Source organism: Dryobates pubescens, chromosome 38, assembly GCF_014839835.1.
Source record: "Dryobates pubescens isolate bDryPub1 chromosome 38, bDryPub1.pri, whole genome shotgun sequence".
NCBI classification, from domain to species: domain Eukaryota; kingdom Metazoa; phylum Chordata; class Aves; order Piciformes; family Picidae; genus Dryobates; species Dryobates pubescens.
In genome coordinates, this window is record NC_071649.1 from 738199 (window position 1) to 760090 (window position 21892).

Below are 21892 nucleotides of genomic sequence, written 5' to 3' on the forward strand. Positions count from 1 at the left end.
TTTTCATCTCCTTTCATGCCTGGAACTGCACCAACCGAAGAAATGTCTGTATTTGATTTTAATTTCTTACTGAAGTTGTAATTGGGAAGAGGGAAAAAATAAATGGCTGGGAGTGAAATGTGTTATTTTTAAGTGACTCCATGATCTAGTGTAATTAACTTAAGTTACTGACTATAAATTCACTACTGCACAGTGTTGATTAGATAAAGTAGAAAAATACACTTTAAGGCAGTGATGAAAAAGAGGTGGTGTCAGAAGAGAGTAATTAAGTGCCTAGTGAGAGGCATAGGGGCTACTATCAGAAGTGTCTGTGCTTTCTGTAAGTGATCATCTGAATGTAAATCACCCCAGCAAAGAAAAAAAAGATCAGGGGGGAAAAAAGAGATCACTTGGGAAAGTCTAGAGAGCCTGCTGGGTTTTATGCATGAGAGCAGATGGGGGGGTTGCTGTGGAGCTCTCCAGGAAAGTGAAAAATACCCTTTTGTGACAAGAATGCTTTAGTGAGTGAAAGTTCTCAATTACTTCTGTAATTCCAGGAGGCTTAATCCTGTCAAGACCAACAGTTTGGCAATTTGGTTTTCTGAATTTTACCGTTAATTTTTAGTAGTTTGAAGCTTTGAGCTAATAAATACATCGTTGGCCAAAGCCAGTTTTGAGCTCTGATTCTTAGAATTCATTGGAATTTTTCACTTTTCACAAATTCTTACAGTTCCTGAGAACAAAATCCAATTTAGGCCTTTATCACAGTAAAATACATCTGGAATTAGTCATCACTATCCTCCCTCCTCTTCTTTCTAGAAACCAGATGGATGATACAACTGAAAACAAGTTTTAGAGGGAAAAACACATGCAATTTGCTGCCTTTTTTTCCTGTTGGGAGAAAGTACTTCAAGCTTTGCTATTTTGTTGTTGTTTGGGGTTTTTTTTCCCTCCTTTCTTTTTCTTTTTCCCATTTGAATCAATGCCATGCAACAGAACCATTCAGGAAGACTTTTATGGTACAGTCAAGCATCTAAGTTCAGTAGAGGTTGAAAAAAATACCTAGTGGGTTTAAACTTTTAACCACTAAATCAGAAGTAAAGTACTTCAAGCTTTTCCTGGCAAACCCCAGCATCTTTCAGTAAGCAAAGGTCTGCCTCAGGGTGAAGTTTAGTTTGGGTTTGGAGTGACATAAAATGGTCAAATGAGGGAAAAATCAAGGTGAAGGAATGAGATTCCCACTCCTCCCTGGGCAGGGAAGCTCCAGTATGAGGTAAAGAGGTTAAAAGTGGAGTAGCAATGCCTGGATCCTGTCAGTGTCTTTTGCTCAGGCATCTGTATGTGACCCAGCTGGAAAATAAAAGAGGAGCTTGCCTCAGGTACCAGCCTGTGCTTTTTATCTTTTGCTATGGAAGCTACACTGTCAAGGTCAGCACTCTGCTCATTGTCCTCACCTGGGCACTTTGAGAGACCAGAAATCCCACAGTTTGGAGCAACAGATCCGAGTTTCAAGTCAGTGCTCACCAAGACCTAAAGGACTATGAGGATTTAAATAGGAAACAAATTGTTTGTCAAATTGTGGTCTTTATCAGGGCTAAAATATCTGAGCAGGGCTGGTTCCATATTACACAGCTTCTGGAATCATTAACTCACTTGTCAGGCTTTCATAGTATCTGATATTAGTAACCTAGTAAAGCTTATTGTAGTGACAGAATAAAAGTTCCTCCCCAGGCATATTGCTGATATGAAAAGAAACTATGGGCTGAGATGCAGCAGAGATGTCTCAAGAAGCAGCTTGTTGTAGTGTATGTTATCTCTACCTTTTCCTCCAGATCAGCAATGACAAGGTCTGATTCCTCTTCCTTGCATCAAAAATGATCTTGATGAACTTCACTGACATTATGGACCTCATGCATGGCAGACCTCCTGTTGGGTGTATATCATTCTACAGCAAGATCACAGGATCATAGCATGGTTTGGGTTGGAAGGGACCTCCAAAGGTCATCCAGTCCAACCCCCTCTCCAGTAAGCAGGGGCATCCTCCGCTAATCAGGTTGCCCAGAGCCCTGTGAAGCCTCACCTTGAATATGTCCAAGGATGAGGCCTCAGCTCCCTCCCTGGGCAACCTATTCCAGTGTTCCATTACCCTCAAAGTAAAGAACTTGTTCCTAACATCTGATCTAAATCTGCTCTTCACTAATTTCAATCCATTTCCCTTCATTCTATCCCCACAGGCCTTTGCAAACAGTCTCTCTCCATCCTTTTTGTAGCCCCCTTTAGGTACTGGAAGGCTGCTCTTAGGTCTCCCTGGAGCCTTCTCTTCTCCAGGCTGAAGAACCCCAGTCCCCTCAGCCTGTCCTCCTAGCAGAGGTGTTCCAGCCCCCTGATCATTTTTGTGACCCTCTTCTGGACCTGCTTCATCAGGTCCATGTCCTTCCTGTCTGGAGGGATCCAGCCCTGGCTGCAGTACTCCAGGTGAAGTATCACCAGAGCAAAGTGGCAGAATCAGGACTCCTGATGTGTTTGCATGCTTGCAGACAGCTTTGGCAGCATCTGCATGACCCAAACAGCCCCTTAGTTTTTCTTTCTAACTGGTGAAAAGTTCTTTTCCTCAAAGAAGGATGAAGTGTTAGATGATTTCAGTGCTAAAAAGCAAAACAAGAGATCTCTGAAGCTGGCAACAAAGGCGGCAAATCACTCCATTCATGCAGTGCATACAAGAGTTTCTTTCATCAGTTCCCAGAAAAGGTTCAATGGTTGTAAGAAGAATGGTTGTAATGTTTTAGCAATAGTTTTTCAGGAACACTGACAAGGAAACTTTGTCAGCTCCATTTCTGGCAGAACAGGCAGATTTTGCTTGCCATTTTCGTGGCTGCTGTGGCTATTACTGCGTCTTTGAGACAGTTCAGGTGGGTTAGACTAGACTAGACTAGACTAGAAAAGAATGGAATAGAATTAGAATTAACTAGGTTGGAAAAGACCTTTGAGATCGAGTCCAACCTATCACCCAACACCATCTCATCAACTAAACCATGGCACCAAGTGCCTCATCCAGGCTCTTCCTAAACACCTCCAGTGATGGTGACTCCACCACCTCCCTGGGCAGCACATTCCAATGGCCAATCTCTTTCTGGGAAGAATTTCTTCCTCACCTCCAGCTTAAACTTCCCCTGGCACAGCTTGAGCCTGTGTCCTCTTGTTCTGCTGCTGGGTGCCTGGGAGAAGAGACCAACCCCCACCTGGCTACAATCTCCCTTCGGGTAGTTGTAGACGTCAATAAGGTCTCCCCTGAGCCTCCTCTTCTCCAGGCTAAGCAACCCCAGCTCCCTCAGCCTCTCCGCACAGGGCTGTGCTCCAGACCCCTCCCCAGCTTTGTTGCCCTTCTTTGGACACCTTCTAGCAACTCAACATCTTTCCTAAACTGAGGTGCCCAGAAATACAGAATGCACTTGGGTGTGGGTTAGGATGAGTGGTAGCGCAGTGACATCCTGACAAAGTGTGCTATCGGTTGGTGGCTGCCAGTTTGGCAGGCCTGGATTGATGGATTACCAGTTTGTGTATGGGACTATAAGATTTTTAGTTTTAATCAGCTGCAAAAGCCAAGTGTTGAGAGACCCATGGCAGGTGTTTCCTGTGAAATTACAGTCCTTGCAGATAGGGAAACCTCTTCTTTGGTGGTTTGGCAAAGCGTCAGTGCCACGATTGTTATTCGATAAGGTGAGCTTCCAAGTATTTCAGCATTTTTGAGAGCTGATGAAACCATTATGGTGACTAAAATCAAGAAATAAGATATAGACAGGCAAATGCCTGAGTTAACAGCTGTAAGAATTCCCATAATTTGGCATGCTCCACTTTTGCATAGTTTGTGCAGCATGCCTCACATTGCTTTTGAATTCCTTCTGAAGTGTCTTGGCTGAGCCTCCAGGATGAATTACTTCATAGGCAGTTTGAGGAATGGCTGTTGCCTTAGGAATAACCTTAATTGATAAAGGGCTTTCAAAGTAAATTCAGGCTTTTTAAGAGAGGCTTCTGGAGATACAGAACCAAATACCTGTCTGGCTCGTGAACAGAGCTTTGGAACAATCAAGTTTGACTGATGTGCTCTGCGGATGATTTCTTTACACTCAATCATAGAATCAATAAGGTTGGAAAAGACCTTAGAGATCACCAAGTCCAACCTATCACCCAACACCTCATGACTAATAGTTTTCATTTGTACTTCTCAAAGTAAAATTTCCACAATCCCTAGAGTAAATTCTAGAAACATATTTTTTTCTCAGCCTTACCTCCCCACAGTCACTTTTTTTGCTCCCTCTCTATGCTGTCCACCCCCTCCTTTCCCTGGAATGTTTACTATTTTAATAAGCTCTTACAGGAACCTCAAATATCACAGAATCACAGATGTTAGGGACTTGAATAGACCCTGAAAGATCACCCAGTCCAACCCTGCTGCCAGAACAGGACCACCCAGAGCAGGTCATACAGGGACACCTCCCAGCAGGTTTTGGATGCCTCCAGAGACTGAGACTCCACAACCTCTCTGGGCGGCCTGCTCCAGGGCTCTGTCACCCTCACAGTGAAGAAGTCTTTCCCCCATGTTTGGATGGAACCTCCTATGCTCCAGCTTGCAGAACACTGCATAGTAACTGTTACAGCTATGACTGTAGAATAATATGTCAGTGTGGGCTGTAGACCAGAACATTCTCAATATCAAAGGCTTGAAGAATTTTCTTGTTCCTTCAGTTCTCTCCTTGCACCAATAAAAACTGCTGACAAATGCAGTATTCTTTGTGGCCATTGATTCTTAGTTGTAAAAACCACATCAACAGATTTGCATCAGGGTTTTGGTGTTGGTTTTTTTTTCTTTCTTTTCATGTAGAGGTAGCTTTTCTGTACTCTTTCACTAAAATCTGCTTTGACTGGACGTGGTAGGAAAACAGTCCTTGAGTTGGAGTTGGAGAAGATACTTTCATGGTCTACTGAGAAACCAGTCTTACAGGGAAATTAAAGACAAGAACAAGGCTTGGCAAATGTTAAGCCTGTGGTACAAAGTAAAGCATACCTGTGTGAGCCAAGGACAGAGTGCTGGCCTTTTTTAATTTCCTGACTTCTGTTAGCATTTAAATGAGGTGACAAGTACGAGCTGCTTTTGCCTGCATTTGTACATCTCATTTGGAGGGCTGTCTTGGCCAGCTTCTCAGCTACTGTATGCCGACACCAGTTCATCAATCTGTTTATTTATCTTTTAGTGAAACTCAGCTTCTTCTGTTGTCTTATTTTTCATGATTTGTAGTACAATTAGGAGTGTCTGGCTTGGCTGTTTTCGATGCTTTGTACATATAAAGTTTCACTGCCCAGTGTGTGGGAATGTAGACAGCGTTTGCCAGCTCATTAACCTCTTTAAATTGACTGTGGAATGGATTATTTCCTGTCACCATCACAGGTCAGTGGATGGATTGCACTCCAATGAAGTCTTTCTGGAATATTTGAGAAATGCCAAGCTATCACAGCACTGATTGACTGGCATGATTTCTCTAATTTACATTTAGACATGACTGTAGGTTAATGTTGTCATTGTTCTGAGGTCAGGAAAGGCAAACCTTGACTAAGGAAACCCCTCTAGCTGATGCTTTTCCTCTGCCAAATGGAAATGTTCTACACACATACAACATGTTTCCAGGACTCTATTAAGAACAGTGCATATTTGGACCAGGATGAAGTGCTTCTGTGTTCTCACTGACCTACTTGATCACTAGTAAGCATCTGTCCTGATCATGTCTGTAGAAAGTAACAAGGTCAGGAAGGGTGGCTTTGCTTCTCCATGTAGTACCTAGGTTTCACAGAAGCCATAACTTCTATTTACAGCTCAGAATTCTCTTCTGAATTCTGTCTTCACCGAGGCCACACTTGTATTTACAGCTCAGCATTCTCTTCTGAATTCTGTCTTCACAGAAGCCATACTTGGATTTACAGCTCAATACTTAATTCTGAGTGTCTTCACAGAAGCCATACTTGTATTTACAGCTCAATACTTATCTTAATTCTGAGTGTCTTCACAGAAGCCACACTTGTATTTACAGCTCAGTTCTCTTCTTAATTTTGTGTCATATCCAGGAACTTCTAGTTTTCAGTTTTTAATACAACCACAGAATGTGTCTGTTCTCTCACATACTGTCTGTATATTAGTGTGGAAATTGTATCTCTCTGTCAACATTGGGGCAAGTTTGGTTTTTTTTCCGGCTCTGTTGAGAAATTTTTGCTTGTACAAGGTAAAGAACTGAGTGTTCCTGACACTCATTAATAGCCAAACTGTATCTTATATACCAGTATCATTTGAAAGGTCTTAGTCCTTGATTTTTTCACTTGGTTTCTTTCTTATGTGCTATATCACACTACAGCTCATCTAATTTTATTTCATCTCCTTTTCATTAATTCAGGGCTGGGAAGAGACTGTGGATGCTGCCATTTCTTACTTGTTAAGAACCTGTTTGTCTAAGAGTTCTAAGGAGCAGGCTCTGACAGTCAGCAGCCAGTTGTGCATGCCCAAAGACACGAGCAGACTGAAGAAAAACATCACCCTCTTCTGTGATAGATTGGCCAAAGGTGGTCGCCTCTCCTTGGGTACAGACTCAGCCACTCAGCAGGCTGCTGTCGTGCCAGGTAAGACATGAAGCATATGTTCATAAGTCATATTGAAATTCGAAATGATGCACATTTGGTCATGGTAGAAGCTTATTTTTCTGGTTATGGTGCTGAGTTAGGTGGTAACATCATTTTCAACCTAAGTTTTGTCTCAGTTTGATCACTTACAGCAGCTCTTGAAGCATATGCACAGTAATGCAGCAAATGAAGCCCAGATGGTTATCTTATCAGTATAGATTGGGGACTGACCTGTTGGAGAGCAGTGAAGGGGAAAAGGACCTCGGGGTAGGGAAGGTTGACCATGAGCCAGCAATGTGCTCTTGTGGCCAAGAAGGCGAAGGGGTGTGGTGAATAGGTTGAGAGAGGTTCTCCTCCCCCTCTATTCTGCCCTGGTGAGGCCACATCTGGAATATTGTGTCCAGTTCTGGGCCCCGCAGTTCAAGAAGGACCTGAGGGAACTGCTTGAAAGAGTCCAGCACAGAGCCACAAAGATGCTGGGAGGAGTGGAACATCTTCCTTATGAGGAGAGCCTGAGGGAGCTGGGGCTTTGTAGCATGGAGATGAGGAGTCCAAGGGTTGGCCTCATTTATGCTTGTAAATATGTAAAGGGTGGGTGCCAAAAGGATGGAGCCAGGCTCTGCTGGGTGATGCCCAATGACAGGACAAGGGGCAGTGGATGGAAGTTGAGGCATAGGAAGTTCCATGGAAACATGAGGGTGACAGAGCCCTGGAACAGGCTTCCTAGGGGGGTTGTGGAGTCTCCCTCTGGAGATATTCAAAACCCACCTGGATGTGTTCCTGTGTGACCTGCCCTAGGTGATCCTGCTCTGGCAGCGAGGTTGGACTGGATGATCTTTCAAAGTCCCTTCCAACCCCTAACATTCTGTGATTCTGTGATCTTTGTTCTCTAAAAGCCTTATCACTTACTACTTTGCACTTTCAATGTATACTTGTGTGCATTTGTAACATGGAATGGACAAGTGAGGAGTAAAAAGTCCTGCTTTCTTGGTAGGGAAATGATTGTGGCTGCATCCCTGGCTTTGAGGTATATGCAGCTGACCAGTTCTGAAGTGGTGATAACACTGACCACAACAAAAATACATCTGCAGCTGTAGAAAGTACTGACTGGGTGATACCTCACAGGAAATAGGCAATTAAAGATAAAACCTATTTAAGGAAGTGTTGAAGAATACTTCTGATCTGGATCAGGAGTGTAGAGAAGATTTCAGAGCATTGTGCAGTGTTTTAAATGAATTTTTGTTTGTAAAGAAATTTTAGGGTTTTGTCCTTTTCTGCCTTTCTACTTTGTAGTAGAAAGACAGGAAACAAAGCTACACCTTTCCTGTAGTCTCTGAAGGGTTCTAGCTTTGTACATTTTCTTCCTGCCCTTTCTTTTTAATCCCTAATGAGACCTCTTTTCAAAATCCTGTAGTGATATCTTTGAGTGAACATTGCCCAGTTCAAAGCTGTCTTCTTAAGTGAAAATTTGGGATGCAACAGAATGTGTCATGTGGCCAAGAAGGCCAATGGCATCCTGGCCTGCATCAGAAGTAGTGTGGCCAGCAGGAGCAGGGAAGTCATTCTGCCCTGTACTCAGCAGTGCTTAGGCCACACCTTGAGTCCTGTGTCCAGTTCTGGGCCCTTCATTTTAGAAGGACATTGAGACACTTGAACGTGTCCAGAGAAGGGCAACAAGACTGGGGAGAGGTCTGGAGCACAGCCCTATAAGGACAGGCTGAGGGAGCTGGAGTTGCTTAGCCTGGAGAAGAGGAGGCTCAGGGGAGACCTTATTGCTCTCTACAACTACCTGAAGGGAGGTTGTATCCAGGTGGAGATTGATCTCTTCTCCTGGGTGGCCAGCACCAGAACAAGAGGACACAGTCTCAAGGTGTGCCAGGGGAGGTTTAGGCTGGATGTTAGGAAGAAATTCTTCCCAGCAAGAGTGATTGGCCATTGGAATGTGCTGCCCAGGGAGGTGGTGGAGTCCCCATAACTGGAAGTGTTTAAGAAGAGCCTGGATGGAGGCACTTGGTGCCATGGTTTAGTTGATTAGCTGGTGTTGGGTGATAGGTTGGACTTGATGATCTCGAAGGTCTTTTCCTACCTGGTTAATTCAATTCAATTCAATTCAGTTCTGTTCTGTTCTATTCTATTCTATTCTATTCATTTCTATTAATGTCTATTCTATTCTATTCTATTCTGTTCTGTTCTGTTCTATTCTATTCTGTTCTGTTGTATTCTATTGTAATCTATTGTTTTCTGTTCTGGTTCTTCATATTTTAGTTTACTTACATTGGACATTCCTAAAGCTTTTTGACAATGCTTGTTAAATCTCTGTGATGAAGAGTGCAAGTTATGTTTTATTCACAAAGCTCACTGCAAGTACTTAGGAGTATTTTGTACACCTGAAGAGTGGTCAGCACAGACTGATGGAGCTGGTAGTCCTCTGAGGTCAGTGGAAAAGGCCTTGACCCAATTAGATTCAGCATTTTACCTATCTTGTCATAGTGCTCCTCACCTATTTCCACTATTTCATGAGACATTGCCCTTCACAGCAGTGTCTAGAGGCCGTTGCTCAGTGTCTGTCATCTCAGGGATTTAGACCTTAATGAAAGTGCCTTTTGCTCATTGAAAGTCAGTTTGCTGAGACTTTTTTTTCCCCCTTAAATGCACCCAGAGGCTTTTAAAGCACATTTAGAAACCCCTGCATGCCAATTCCTTCCTATGGATTTATTGGCTCAGACCCTTAATTATGAAGTTGATGTTAACTCACTTTAACTGTTGTAATGAAAATTAAATTGTCTTTTCTAGCTTCCTTAAAATCCTACAGGTTGATCAATAAAGTACCTTGAAAGACTGATTTCCCCAGGAAGTGCTGGGAAGCTTGGAGTGGAAAAGTGTTATTTCATGTATGAGATGATTCAAAAATATATCTTCTCTTTCTGTTTAAATGCAGAGTTAAGGTTTTTCTTATGTTTGCTGAATTAACCAGCGTGGCTTCACCAAGGGCAAGTCCTGCCTGATGAACTTGGTGGCATCAATGGATAAGGGTAGAGCAACTGATGTCATCTCCCTGGACTTGTGTCAAGTGTTTGATACTGTCCCACATGACATCCTGATCACCATATTGGAAAAGCATGGACTTGATAGGTGGACCACTGACTGGATAAGGAGCTGGCTGGGTGGTTGCACTCACAGAGTTGTGATCAGTGGCTCAGTATCCAAATCCAGTCCGGTGCTGAGTGGTGTCCCTCAGGGGTTGGTCCTGGGACCAGTGCTATTTAACACCTTTGTCAGTCACATGCTTTGACATGCTTGAGATGTGGACCCAAGCCAACCTCATGAAGTTCACCAAGTGCAAGGTCCTACACATGGACTGGGGCAATCCTAAGCACAAATATAGGCTGGGTGAGGAGTGGCTCGAGAGCTGTCTCTAGGAGAAGGGCTTGGGGGGTCTCAGTTGATGGAAAAACTCAACGTGATCCAGCATGATGTGCTGGGCTGCATCCAAAGAAGTGTGACCAGCAGGACTCTGCTCTGGTGAGGCTCCATCTGGATCACTGATTCCAGTGCTGCTGCCCCCAGCATTAAAAAATGTGTAGATGTAGCATTGAAGGATGTAGTTTGGTGGTGACCTGGCAGCGTTGGGTTAATGTTTGGACTTGATCTTAAAGGTCTTTTCCAACCAAAATGATTCTGTGATTCTATCTAAGGGCCCATGATACCCTGCTGCATCTTTAATCTGACTCCTGGTTCTCCCCATGTAAGATGTCTTTGCAGGATGAACAGTTCTGTCTTATTAGAGAAGCCTAGAAATAAGGAAGTAGTAATACAATCAAACATTTTAAACTTTGTTATTTGGGTTCCTTCTTTTTTTTAGACTCCTTCTGTTTTTTAGACTAAAATATGTCCCTTGCCCCATAAAGTTGATTTAGTGGAAGGGGAGTAGCAAATCATTAGGGAGAATTCTGAGTGCTTTATAGCAGCAAGATTTTGTGGTTGCTTAACAAAAGAGCAGCTTGATGCAGCCAGAAACATTGGTTAGTTGGCTCTCTGATGTGAATATCTTTATAACTTATTTCCATTGTGACTTTCTTTGCTCTTTCAAGTTGTTTTTTCCCCCTATTGTTCTAGGAACTTGGGAAATGTATTTCTGTGGAAAGGAAAATGGAGCTATACAGAAATGAGGGCTCACACCATGAGCCAGTCACACCTGTGTATAAACAGAATTCAAAGCTGCCTTGCAGTATTGTGTCATAGCTCCTATTTGCAGTTGTTTTCAGGTGTTTTACTGTTAAATGCAGGTTACAGATGAATTGGTTGTGGTGAGCCACCTTGCCTTGTGGCCTGTTGTCACATCATTCTGCATGGTTCAGGTGGGCACATATAAAAATGGAAATCTGAATATCAGACATACAAAGAGAGTGAGGGACAATGACTGAGGTGGTCTTTAGTTCTCGTGGTTTCCATCAAATTTCTTTATCACAGAATAGTAGGGGTTGGAAGGAACCTCCAGAGATCTACCAATCCAAACTCCCTGCAGAGCAGGATCACCAGGGGCAGGTCACACAGGAATACATCCAGGCAGGTTTTGAAATTGAATCTCCAGAGAAGGAGACTCCACAACCTTTCTGGACAGCCTGTTCCAGGGCTCTGTGACCTCCACCATACAGAAGTGTCGCCTTGTGTTGAGGTGGAACCTCCTGTGTTCCAGCTTGTACCTGTTGTTCCTTGTGCTGTTACTGGGCACCACAAAGAAGAGCCTGGCACCTTCATCCTGACATCCACCCCTCAGATATTTATAGACATTGATCAGATCCCCTCTCAATCTTCTCTTCTCCAGACTAAGCAGCCCCAGGTCTCTCAGTCTTCACAGGAGAGATGTTCCAGTCTCTTCATCATCCTTGAAGCTTTCTGTTGGACCCTGTCCAGCAGATCTCTGTCTCTGTTGAGTTGGGGAGCCCCAAAGTGGACACAGTATTCCAGGTGTGGTCTCACCTGGACTCAAATGGTAATTCTCCAAGTGGTTAATTTTCAGGGATTACACAGAAAATGGTAAAGTGTTGGCAGTGCTTTTTTTAATTGATATGAAGGCAGTGATAAAAACAGTAACTTGGATTTCTTTTACTTTCTGAGATTCCAGAACTGTGAAAAGGGGCAAAATAGATGAAATTGTGGGAAGACACATTCATGTGCAGGGTTGTGAAAAGGTTTTTACAATGTTGTTTACAAAGTCTCCCTTCCTCGGTTGATCTGAGGGAACTGAGGGAGTTGGGGCTATGCAGTCTGGAGCAGAGAAGGCTCTGAAGAGACCTAAGTTTGGCCTTCCAGTACCTGAAGGGGGCTACAAGAAAGCTGGGGAGGGACTTTTGAGGGTGTCAGATAATGACAGAACTGGGGGGAATGGAGCAAAACTAGAAATGGGTGGATTGAGATTGGATGTTAGGAAGAAGTTGTTCCCCATGAGGGTGGTGAGAGACTGGCACAGGTTGCCCAGGGAGGTGGTGGCAGCCTCATCCCTGGAGGTTTTGAAGGGCAGGCTGGATGTGGCTGTGAGCAAGCTGCTGTAGTGTGAGGTGTCCCTGCCCATGGCAGGGAGTTGGAACTGGCTGATCCTTGAGGTCCCTTCCAACCCTGACAATTCTGTGATTCTATATCACAGCTGGCAGAAACCACAGAGGGAAGGTGTACAAAAGTTAAGGAGGCTAAAGCAATAGCATTAAAAAAAAGAAAGAAAAAAAGGAAAGAAATAACTTGAGAAAGCAAATGTCCTCAGTAATGAATAAAAAAGAAATCTCCCTGGAGGTTTGGGATTCATTCATTTGTTGTACTATGAGGTTTAGTTGGCAGTGCTGCAGTTCCAACTTGCTTCATCTAAGTATGATTAGGATCAAGCCATTAGTGCTTGGTGTGCACAATCCTGCTGCTGGCTCTTTGCACTGAAATCCATAAAATTTTAATGTGTCCTACTTAAGTGGCCACTAATGATTTGTAATGTTGAGGTAAGCTTTTGGTGAAAATGACTGGGGGAAGAGTTTCCCTTAATGATCATGCTTGTCACTGGGCTTTATTTTTTATATTGTTTTGAGTCCTTGAGAGACCCCAAGCAGAAACAAACCTCTAAAGTTTGCTAAGCTAAGAGTTCAGAACTATGTAGCAGATATTAGTAAAGAGGAAAGTGTACAGCTTGTGACCTTTTGTTTCAGAAGACTCAATAATAGCAAATAAAATAAGTTGAAGTAAAGCCTAGACATTTATTTTAAGAGGCTGTAACAAATGATGTCATCTGCTTTTAAATAAAGCCAAATGCCAGGAATTTAGCATAATCCTTTTATTTAAGGTATGCTGTTAATGGGGAGTCAGTCTTGTGTGGCCAGTCATACTTTGGGTTTCCACACAATGGGTTTATCTTGGTTCTTTTAAGTTCTCATTTCCTGTGCAATTTCAAGGACAGCCTGAATTGTGGAATGTATTGTATTCCTGCATGAGCTGTAGACATTTGAATGATTAGCTCTGCAGTTTAGATGATGCTACTTTACTTTGCCAGTCCATAGCCAGATACAACCACCAAAAAAACTATAGGGATTGTCTACTTTTCCTCAGTACTACCTCAGAATCTTAGAATGGCTCAGGTTGGAAGGGACCTCAAAGATCATCTACTCCAACATCCCCACCATGGGCAGGGACACTTCTCGGCTAGACTCAGCTGCTCAAGGCCTCATCATCCAACCTGGCCTTCAACACCTCCTACAGGAGCTACAGGAAAGCTGGGAAGGGACTTTTTAGGGTGTCAGGGACTGATAGGACTGGGGGGAATGGAACAAAAGTAGAAATGGGTAGATTCAGATTGGATGTTAGGAAGGCTCTGGAATGTGCTGCCCAGGGAGGTGGTGGAGTCACTATCACTGGAAGTGTTTAAGAATAGCTGGGATGAGGCACTTGGTACCATGGTTTAGTTGAGTAGATGGTGTTGGGTGATAGGTTAGACCTGATGATCTTGGACGTCTTTTCAACCTGGTCTGGTCTGGTCTGGTCAATTCTATTCTGTTCTGTTCTGTTCTGTTCTAAGTTCTTCCCCATGAGGGTGGTGAGACACTGGCACAGGTTGCCCAGGGAGGTGGTGGCAGCCTCATCCATGGAGGTTTTTGCAACCAGGCTGGATGTGGCTCTGGGCAACCTGCTGTAGTGTGGGGTGTCCCTGCCCATGGCAGGGGGTTTGGAACTGGATGATCTTGAGGTCCCTTCCAACCCTAACAATTCTGTGATTCTAAACTGTTCTGAGCAACTGAGATAATTCTATGCATGTTTTTTTTGGTTTTGGTTTGGGTTTTTTTGTGTGTGTTTTTTTTAATCACTGAATTTGGCACACAGATTCTGAGGGAAAACTCCTACTTAAATTTTTTCTTTGGCCCTCAATTTACAAAAGAATAAAAAACCTCCCCTTGAGCTTTTGCAGTATTGCATTTAATTTTTTTTTTTTTTAATGACATTTAGGACTTCTAAAAAATGAAAGAAAGGTGTTTAGGTATGTGGGACAGATTTCATCACTGGTATTATGTGGGCAGAATAGAATAGAATAAAACAGGTTGGAAAAGACTTTCGAGATCACGTCCACCCTATCACCCAACACCATCTAATCAACTAACCCATGGCACCAAGTGCCTCATCCAGGCTCTTCCTAAACATCTCCAGGGACGGTGACTCCACCACCTCCCTGGGCAGCACATTCCAATGGCCAATCTCTCTTGCTGGGAAGAATTTCTTCCTCACCTCCAGCCTAAACCTCCCCTGGCACAGCTTGAGACTGTGTCCTCTTGCTCTGCTGCTGGTTGCCTGGGAGAAGAGACCAATCCCCAGCGGGCTACAACCTCCCTTCAGGTAGCTGTAGAAAGCAATAAGGTCTCCCCTGAGCCTCCTCTTCTGCAGGCTAAGCAACCCCAGCTCCCTCAGCCTCTCCTCATAGGGCTGTGCTCCAAACCCCTGACCAGTGTGACATGTATGAGCCTGTGGCACTCCGTGGTGAACCATGACTGCAAAACTCTTTGCCCACTGCTAACACTGCTTATAATGTATTTCCTCTTCCATGTTACCATAAAGGAGTCAAGTCTAAAGCCAGAGAAAATTTCATATTTTCTACATGCAGAACTGATTTTTTAATTTCTTCAGCCTGTTTTTTTTTTTTTTTTTTGGAGCCTAATCCCAATCCTGGTGAAGTATCTGGCAGTTTTTCCATGGACTTCAGTAAGCTTTGGCTCAGGGCTTTGCTTTACAGTTTTCAAATAGATTTGCCAAAAATCTGCAGAGGGCCAGGCCCTTGGAAAGTTTCTTTGCTTGGAGAGTACAGCTGTTTTTGAATTGCATGCAGAAAAGTTCCCAATGCTTTATTGAAACAAGCAAGCAAACAAACAAACAAAATAGTTTTAAATAGCTTAGAAGTTTAGTGGGTAGAAGAGTGGCTTCAACATTTGAAACAGAAATTGTTCTGGGTCTGTGGCTGAGCATGACAAATTCTTTTTGAAAAGTATAACTATAGGATAAGAAAGCTTAGAATTAGAATCTCATTATAAGCTTGGCTAGAATTGTCTTGGGTTATGACTCTCAGAGCACCAGGGATGTCTGTCCTGAGAAATGATTGATTTTTTTCGCTCTCTGCTGCAATGGAAAGCTATGCTGCAATTAAAGACTAATTCCCTGAGGTTAATTACACTAATTTAAGAGAGAGCTCTTGAACTTGAGGGAACATAGCCATAAATTCATAGAATACCAGGTTGGAAGGGACCTCGAAGATCGCCTAGTCCAACCTTTCAGGGTAAGAATATGGTTTAAATGTGATGGCCCTCGGCAGTCAGATCCAGCTGGTGACACAGTGTGGTTTTCACTGCCACTGGGTGGTTGGATGATATGGAGGTAGATAGGGTTGGGCAGGCTGAGTTTTAGAGAGCATGGGGCACAGCCTATGCCTCAGGAAGCAGAGCTCTTACCCTCGCCTATCAGCCTAAGATTAAACTAGTGGCATTTTAAGGTAGTAGATGGCAATCAATGTGGTGTAGAATCTCTCTTCATTTCCCCTTTTTCCATTTTTTGGGGTTTTGAGTGATCACCTTCAGCACAGATAAGATGCAGATCTAGCTATAGTAAAGCTCCTCAGTAGCTATGTTGTGAATTCACAGAATGGTAGGGCTTGGAAGTGGAAGCTTGGAAGATCATCTAGTCCAACCACTCTGCTAAAGCAAGTTTGCCTATATCAGGATTGCTTCCAGGCAGGTTGTGAAAGTCTCCAGAGCAGGAGACTCCACAACCTCTCTGGGCAGCCTATTCTGGTGCTCTGTCACCCTCACACTAGAGAAGTTTCTCCTTATGTTTAGGTGGCAATTTCTGTGTTCAGTTTGTGCCTGGTTCTCCTTGTCCTGTTGTTAGGCATCACTGAAAAGAGTCTGTCCCTATCATCTTGACTCCACTCTTAAGATATTAATAAGCACTGAGAAGATCCCTTCTCAGTCTGCTCTCCTGCAGGCTAAACAATCACAGGTCTCCTACCCTTTTCTCACATGAGAGGTGTTCCAGTCCCCTCATCATCTTTGTAGCACATTACCATGACCTTTGTGGCTGTTTCCTTTGAAGACAAAGGGCAATATCTTCCTGAATCTGACTGCCTGACTTGGGTACAAAGTTGTGCATCATCAGTATTGAATTAGTAGGGTTTTGACTTCCTTTTCAAAGGGTGAGATCATTTGGGAAGAATAGTGTAGTATATGTGGCTGTTTAACCTTTTCTACTGGTAGCCTACTCAATAAGCTGCTGTCAAGGTTTCAGCTGATTTTCATATGGTAAATGAAGGCAGAGAAGTCTTTCTGCCCTGTACTCAGAGATGGTTAGGCCACACCTTGAGTACTGTGTCCAGTTCTGAGCCCCTCAATTTAAGAAGGATACTTGAACGTGTCCAGAGAAGGGCAGCAAGACTGGGGAGGGGTCTGGAGCACAGCCCTGTGAGGAGAGGTTGAGGGAGCTGAGGTTGCTTAGTCTGGAGAACAGGAGGCTTAGGGGAGACCTTATTGCTGTCTACAACTACCTGAAAGGAGGTTGTAGCCAGGTGGGGGTTGGTCTCTTCTCCCAGGCAACCAGCTCCAGAACAAGAGGACACAGTCTCAAGCTGTGCCAGGGGAGGTTTAGGCTGGATGTTAGGAAGAAGTTCTTCCCAGCAAGAGAGATTGGCCATTGGAATGTGCTGCCCAGGGAGGTGGTGGAGTCACCATCCCTGGAGGTGTTTAGGAAGAGCCTGGATGAGGCACTTGGTGCCATGGTTTAGTTGATTAGCTGGTGTTGGGTGATAGGTTGGACTTGATGATCTTGAAGGTCTTTTTCAACCTGGTCTAGTCTAGTTTAGTCTAATACTTTAGTCTGGAAATATCTGGAATATTTGAGCTGGGAACCATAGTGAAATCAAACATGAAGCACTTTGGAAATGCTTTAAAATAGTTTTGATTTTTTTTCAGTTGTGCCACTGGCTGAACCACCAGCAGTGGTGATAAAAGGGGCAAGCACAGCTGAAAACCTACAGAAACTCCACTCCATAGTGTTTTGTTTTGATTTGGTTAGGCTGTGGCAAAGGTTTAGTTCGCCTTCTGCTAATTAGAATGTTGCTAAAGCACTTGAAAATAATCTGTAGTTGACTAACTAAATGATGCTGAAGTGCTCTCTAGTAGGATTGGCAAACCTTCAGCAAGCTGGTGAACCCCCCAGGCTTGCTGAATTTCATGTGATTAACGTGGCAGGCTGCGTGTCTGCTGAGGGTTTGCTCTGTATTAGAAGTGCAAATACCACAGCAGGGTGCACTGCCAGTAGCTCTCTGTCGTTTGATGAAAGATGTACTTTATTAACTCTGACCCTAACCAAAGCTTGCCTGTTATTCCACTTAAATAAAACTAGTTAACTGTAAATTAGGGATCACCAGAAGGAGTATTACTTCAAAGTTGGGATATGATTAGGGGGATGTTCCACTGTATTAATCGAGTTTCAATTTTAATGACCCACTGTCTTCTATGTAACAATAAGCAGCTGTGCCACACTGTGTGTTTCAAAGAACATTTACCCAGCCTTTAAATTTACCATTAGAGATCAAAGAGAAGGTCTGATATGTATGGATGATGAAGGATGCCTCAATTGGAATGGCTGGCTGAACAGAAGTAGTGCAACTGGAGAGTAATAAATATTGTGAGCCCCCCTTTACAATCTAAGTTATGTGGCGCTGAACTATATTAAATTTTACAGCTGCACTGAGAAATCTTTCACAATTATCTTAAAACTCTATCAGCACTGATAAGCCTGTGTTTCTTCTAGCACTTCCCCCCCCCCCAATAATCTTTTCAGTCCAACCAGAGCTTTTAAAGTAAGAAATAATTGCTGGTGACATTCTTGAAAGCAGCTTAGGAATTAATGGATGCTTGAATTACATATAGGAAGTTTTGGAGGGCACTGCAGAGTAGAGTCTGGCTGAATGATCAGGCTGTTTCCTTCCAATCTTGAAATTTATTTCAATAGATATGAATTAGTAATTCTTTGATACTATCTCCTCTAAAATTGAGAGTTTCTTGTAACCAGAGTAGTCAGTGGGGATATTAAGTTGCTGATCAGAGTTATTCAAATGAACTTATAAACTGACATCGATGACAATTTGAATCAGGTCATTGGTAAAGCAGGCAATAGTGTGACAGCAGGTTAAAGTTAGTGAAATAAACTGCTTGATACCCAGGGTCTGGTTACGTTCTGCCATAAATTGTTGAGAAGGAAATTCTATGGAGTAATATAAAGCAGACTCCAGCCAGGTCTGATGAGGTAATTAAAGAGGTTAGGATCTAGCAAGGACCATATTGCCTGTTCTCGGTAGGATATTCCAGTGCCCCTGGGATTGTGCTCTGAAAATCTTTCTGAAAGTCAGATTCTTCTGATGCCTATGGCAGTGAACAGCTGCCATGTTTCCCTACCCAAGGCACTGTACTGGCAGAATTAATCATCCGAGGAGAACAAATTATCTGGTTCTCCTTATTTCATTTAATTGGTTATCAAGGGCAAAAAAAATGGGGTTTGTGCAGTCTTGCAGCAGAGTTCTCAGGTATTTCCAAATGAAATGTACAGGTATCTGTGTCAAAAATGAGCCTTTCTTTTTGGTCATACTTGCAGCACATTAAACCCAGAGTTGTTGTGGGTTGTTTTTTTTCTAGTTTAATGTAAAATTGACACGGATAAGGTGATTCTCTCTGGCTATTGAATTGCATATCCATGAGATCACTTTGCTTAGTGTAGTTCCAGTGTATATTGTAAACCCTGTGAAGAAATACAAGAGGTGTTCAGTTCTGCTGTTCGTGTTTAGTCTACACTCAGTTTGGGTCTGTGCTATGCAGAAGATATTCCTTCAAGTGTGTGCTTTGTGATTCACTGAAAAATAGGAAGCTTTCTGCAACGTGACATTGCCAAACCAAGAAAGCATTTCATTTCTTGGTTCAAGCTGTCCCATTTTAATGCAGGTTTGCCACTTCAGTAGGCATGAACATCAGTGGCTGGTAATGGGTGTTGAGGGAGCAATAATTATTCATTTGCAGGCTTTGCTAAGGAGAGCTTTGGTACATCTGGCTCGTGGAGATGAAAGAAAGATCTTTGTTGTGGATGCTGTTTGATTATGTTGTAATATTTTTGGCAAGTCAACAGTTTTCCTTGGTAGAATCCAAAAGGAATAGTTACAGAGTATATACAATTAACACTCACCATGGTAGGTTGCATTAAGAAATTTTTGGCAGGCACAGCAGTCTGGTCCTTCTGAACAGTGCAATAATTGTTTTGATCAACAAGATAAGGGTGAAGTTCTGGCCCCGTTGAAGTCCCTGGGAGTTTTGCCATTGAGTTAATGTAGTCAGGATTTCTCCTGTTGACTCAACAGTACTGTATGGTACTGTCTGACTTGTGCTCCTGCAGTGCTTGCTAGCCTGACTTAAGAGTGCAGCAGAGTGAACGCTGGAGCTGGCTTCTTTGACAAGTACATTGAGAGACTAAATTTGCTCCAGGTGGGTCCCCCTTCAGTGTTTTGGACAAAAAGGAACTTTCAGAAGATGTTTTTCAGCTCATTGAAGATTTAATGTTAGTAGAGAGGAGAGCACAAATACCCAACTATGTTCTGTGAGGAGAGGGAGTGAGGACTGAGGACTGTAAAAGCCTAATTTTTTCCTGTGGCTCTGTCATCCTTTTGTCTTCGTGACAAGCATAGAGATAACAGTATGAAGTAGGGGGCCTACAGGAAGGATGGAGAGAGACTGCAAAAGTCTGTAGTGCTAAGACAAGGGGCAATGCCCTCAAAGTAAAGAAGAGCATATTTAGATTGGATATTAGGAACAAGTTCTGCACCATGAGGGTAGTGGAACACTGCAACAGGTTGCCCAGGGAGGTGGCTGAGGCCTTGAGATATTCAAGGTGAGATTCAACAGGGCTCTGGACAACCTGATTCAGTTGAGCATGTCCCTGTTGACTGCAGAGGGGCTTGGACTGGATGTCCTTTGGAGGTCCTTTCCAACCCAGACCATTCTATGAAAATTACACTGGCCCATTCCTTTTAATTCCTACTGAACCTCAAGTAGGAAACACTCAGCATGTTGTGTAAGTAGTTTTAGCAAAGGCTGACTTTAGCAGCTGCCACCAAGTGTGAACATGAAATATTATATGTCACCTTGTCTGTTTTATTTATTTCAGCCTTCAAATGAGGAGAAGCTAAGGCTCTCTGGGGAAAAACAAGGGATACAAAGTGTTTGAACGTACCTCCTTAATGCCAAGTGTAATTGCACATTACAAGTGATGCAACTCCAAGAGGAGGAATCCAGTGATATATTGTTGCTCACACCATAGGCTGTGAGAGAGAGGCCCTGCTGTGTAATGGGTGCTTAGCGAATTCATCCATTTAGCTGGTGCACAAAAACTACCACAAGCGCTTGGAGAGTTCTCAGAACGGAATGGAGAGCCTGCTGTAAGGAGCATTCACGTCAGGCAAAATGCAGCTGCAAGATACATCATTTCCAGAATCAGTGATAGATAACAAGAGTTGTTTAACAGTCCATAACCTTATGTGTGCACTTAAGCCAGGGGCAGATCGATAAGAAAGCATTAAGCCTGGTGCCAGCTCATGATATTATACCTGTAGGCACTTTGACTGCATAATGGAAGGCAGGTCTGGATTGCACTAACTCTATTTAGGCAAATCATTATCTACACAAGGCCTGTTACAATTTCTCTTCTAGCTCTGGGTCATTTGGAAAGGGAAAGACTATACTCAGTCTATGGAGCTTCTTGGTTAGTGTTTCTAACAAGTTCTTTTGTATGTGGAGGAAGTGTAGCTAGTGTCTGAAGACATTGGTCAGGCCAGTCCCAGGCTGGGTGCAGAAGGGGTTGAGAATAGCTCTGAAGAAAGAGACTGTCTGACTCCTGCTCCTCCAAGACTGCTTCAAGCTTCCAAAAGACCCTGTATAACAATCTTCTATTTCATTCACAGCTGGGACAAAAATCCCATTTTCATTAACCTGCATTACTGAGCTACCTCTCCTTGTGAAGAGCTTATGAACAGCATTTTCCTTAGGTCAATGTGGCTCTGTTTCCTTGATGTTAAATAGCTGTCCGCTCCTCTCAACCAGTCAAGGAATACTCACTTAGAAAGTCTTGCGGTATGGTGGTGTGACAGAATGCTTTTGTAGTTCAGAGGATCACAGGGTCACAGGATGTCAGGGGTTGGAAAGGACCCAAAGAGACCATTGAGTTCAGCCCCACTGCCAGAGCAGGACCATACAATCTAGCTCAGGTGACAGAGGAACACATCCAGATGGGCCTTGAAAGTCTCCATAGAAAGAGACTCCACAACACCTCTGGGCAGCCTGTTCCAGTGCTCTGTCACCCTCATAATAAAGAAGATCCCCCTTGTGTTGAGGTGGAACAATGGAACAGTGGATTACATCCATTGTTCCTTGTCCTGTCACAGGGTGCAAGTGAACAGAGCCTGTCCCCTCCCTCCTGACCCCCAGTGCTCAGATATTTATAAACATTTGTTAAATGCCCTCTCGGTCTTCTCTTTTCCAGCCTAAAAGCCTCAGGTCTCTCAGCCTCTCCTCATAGGTTACAAAACTGCAAACCAGGGCATAGACGTTTACAGTCTCTTCAACTTCTCACTGCAGGCAATGAGGACTTGGTCTTTCTTTCATCACTGCCAAGTCTCAACTTTGTGTCTGTACACAGACATACCAGT

General features: G+C 43.4%; 1 protein-coding gene across 1 annotated transcript in view; it reads left to right on the forward strand.

Moving 5' to 3' along the window:
* The window catches only part of BBS9 (Bardet-Biedl syndrome 9), a 290732-nt gene that overhangs the window by 136717 nt on the left and 132123 nt on the right, over nucleotides 1-21892 (forward strand). The window contains exon 21 of the mRNA XM_054177165.1: nucleotides 6417-6639. Coding sequence (XP_054033140.1) covers nucleotides 6417-6639 — 223 coding nt within the window. The remainder of the gene's footprint in view (nucleotides 1-6416; nucleotides 6640-21892) is intronic.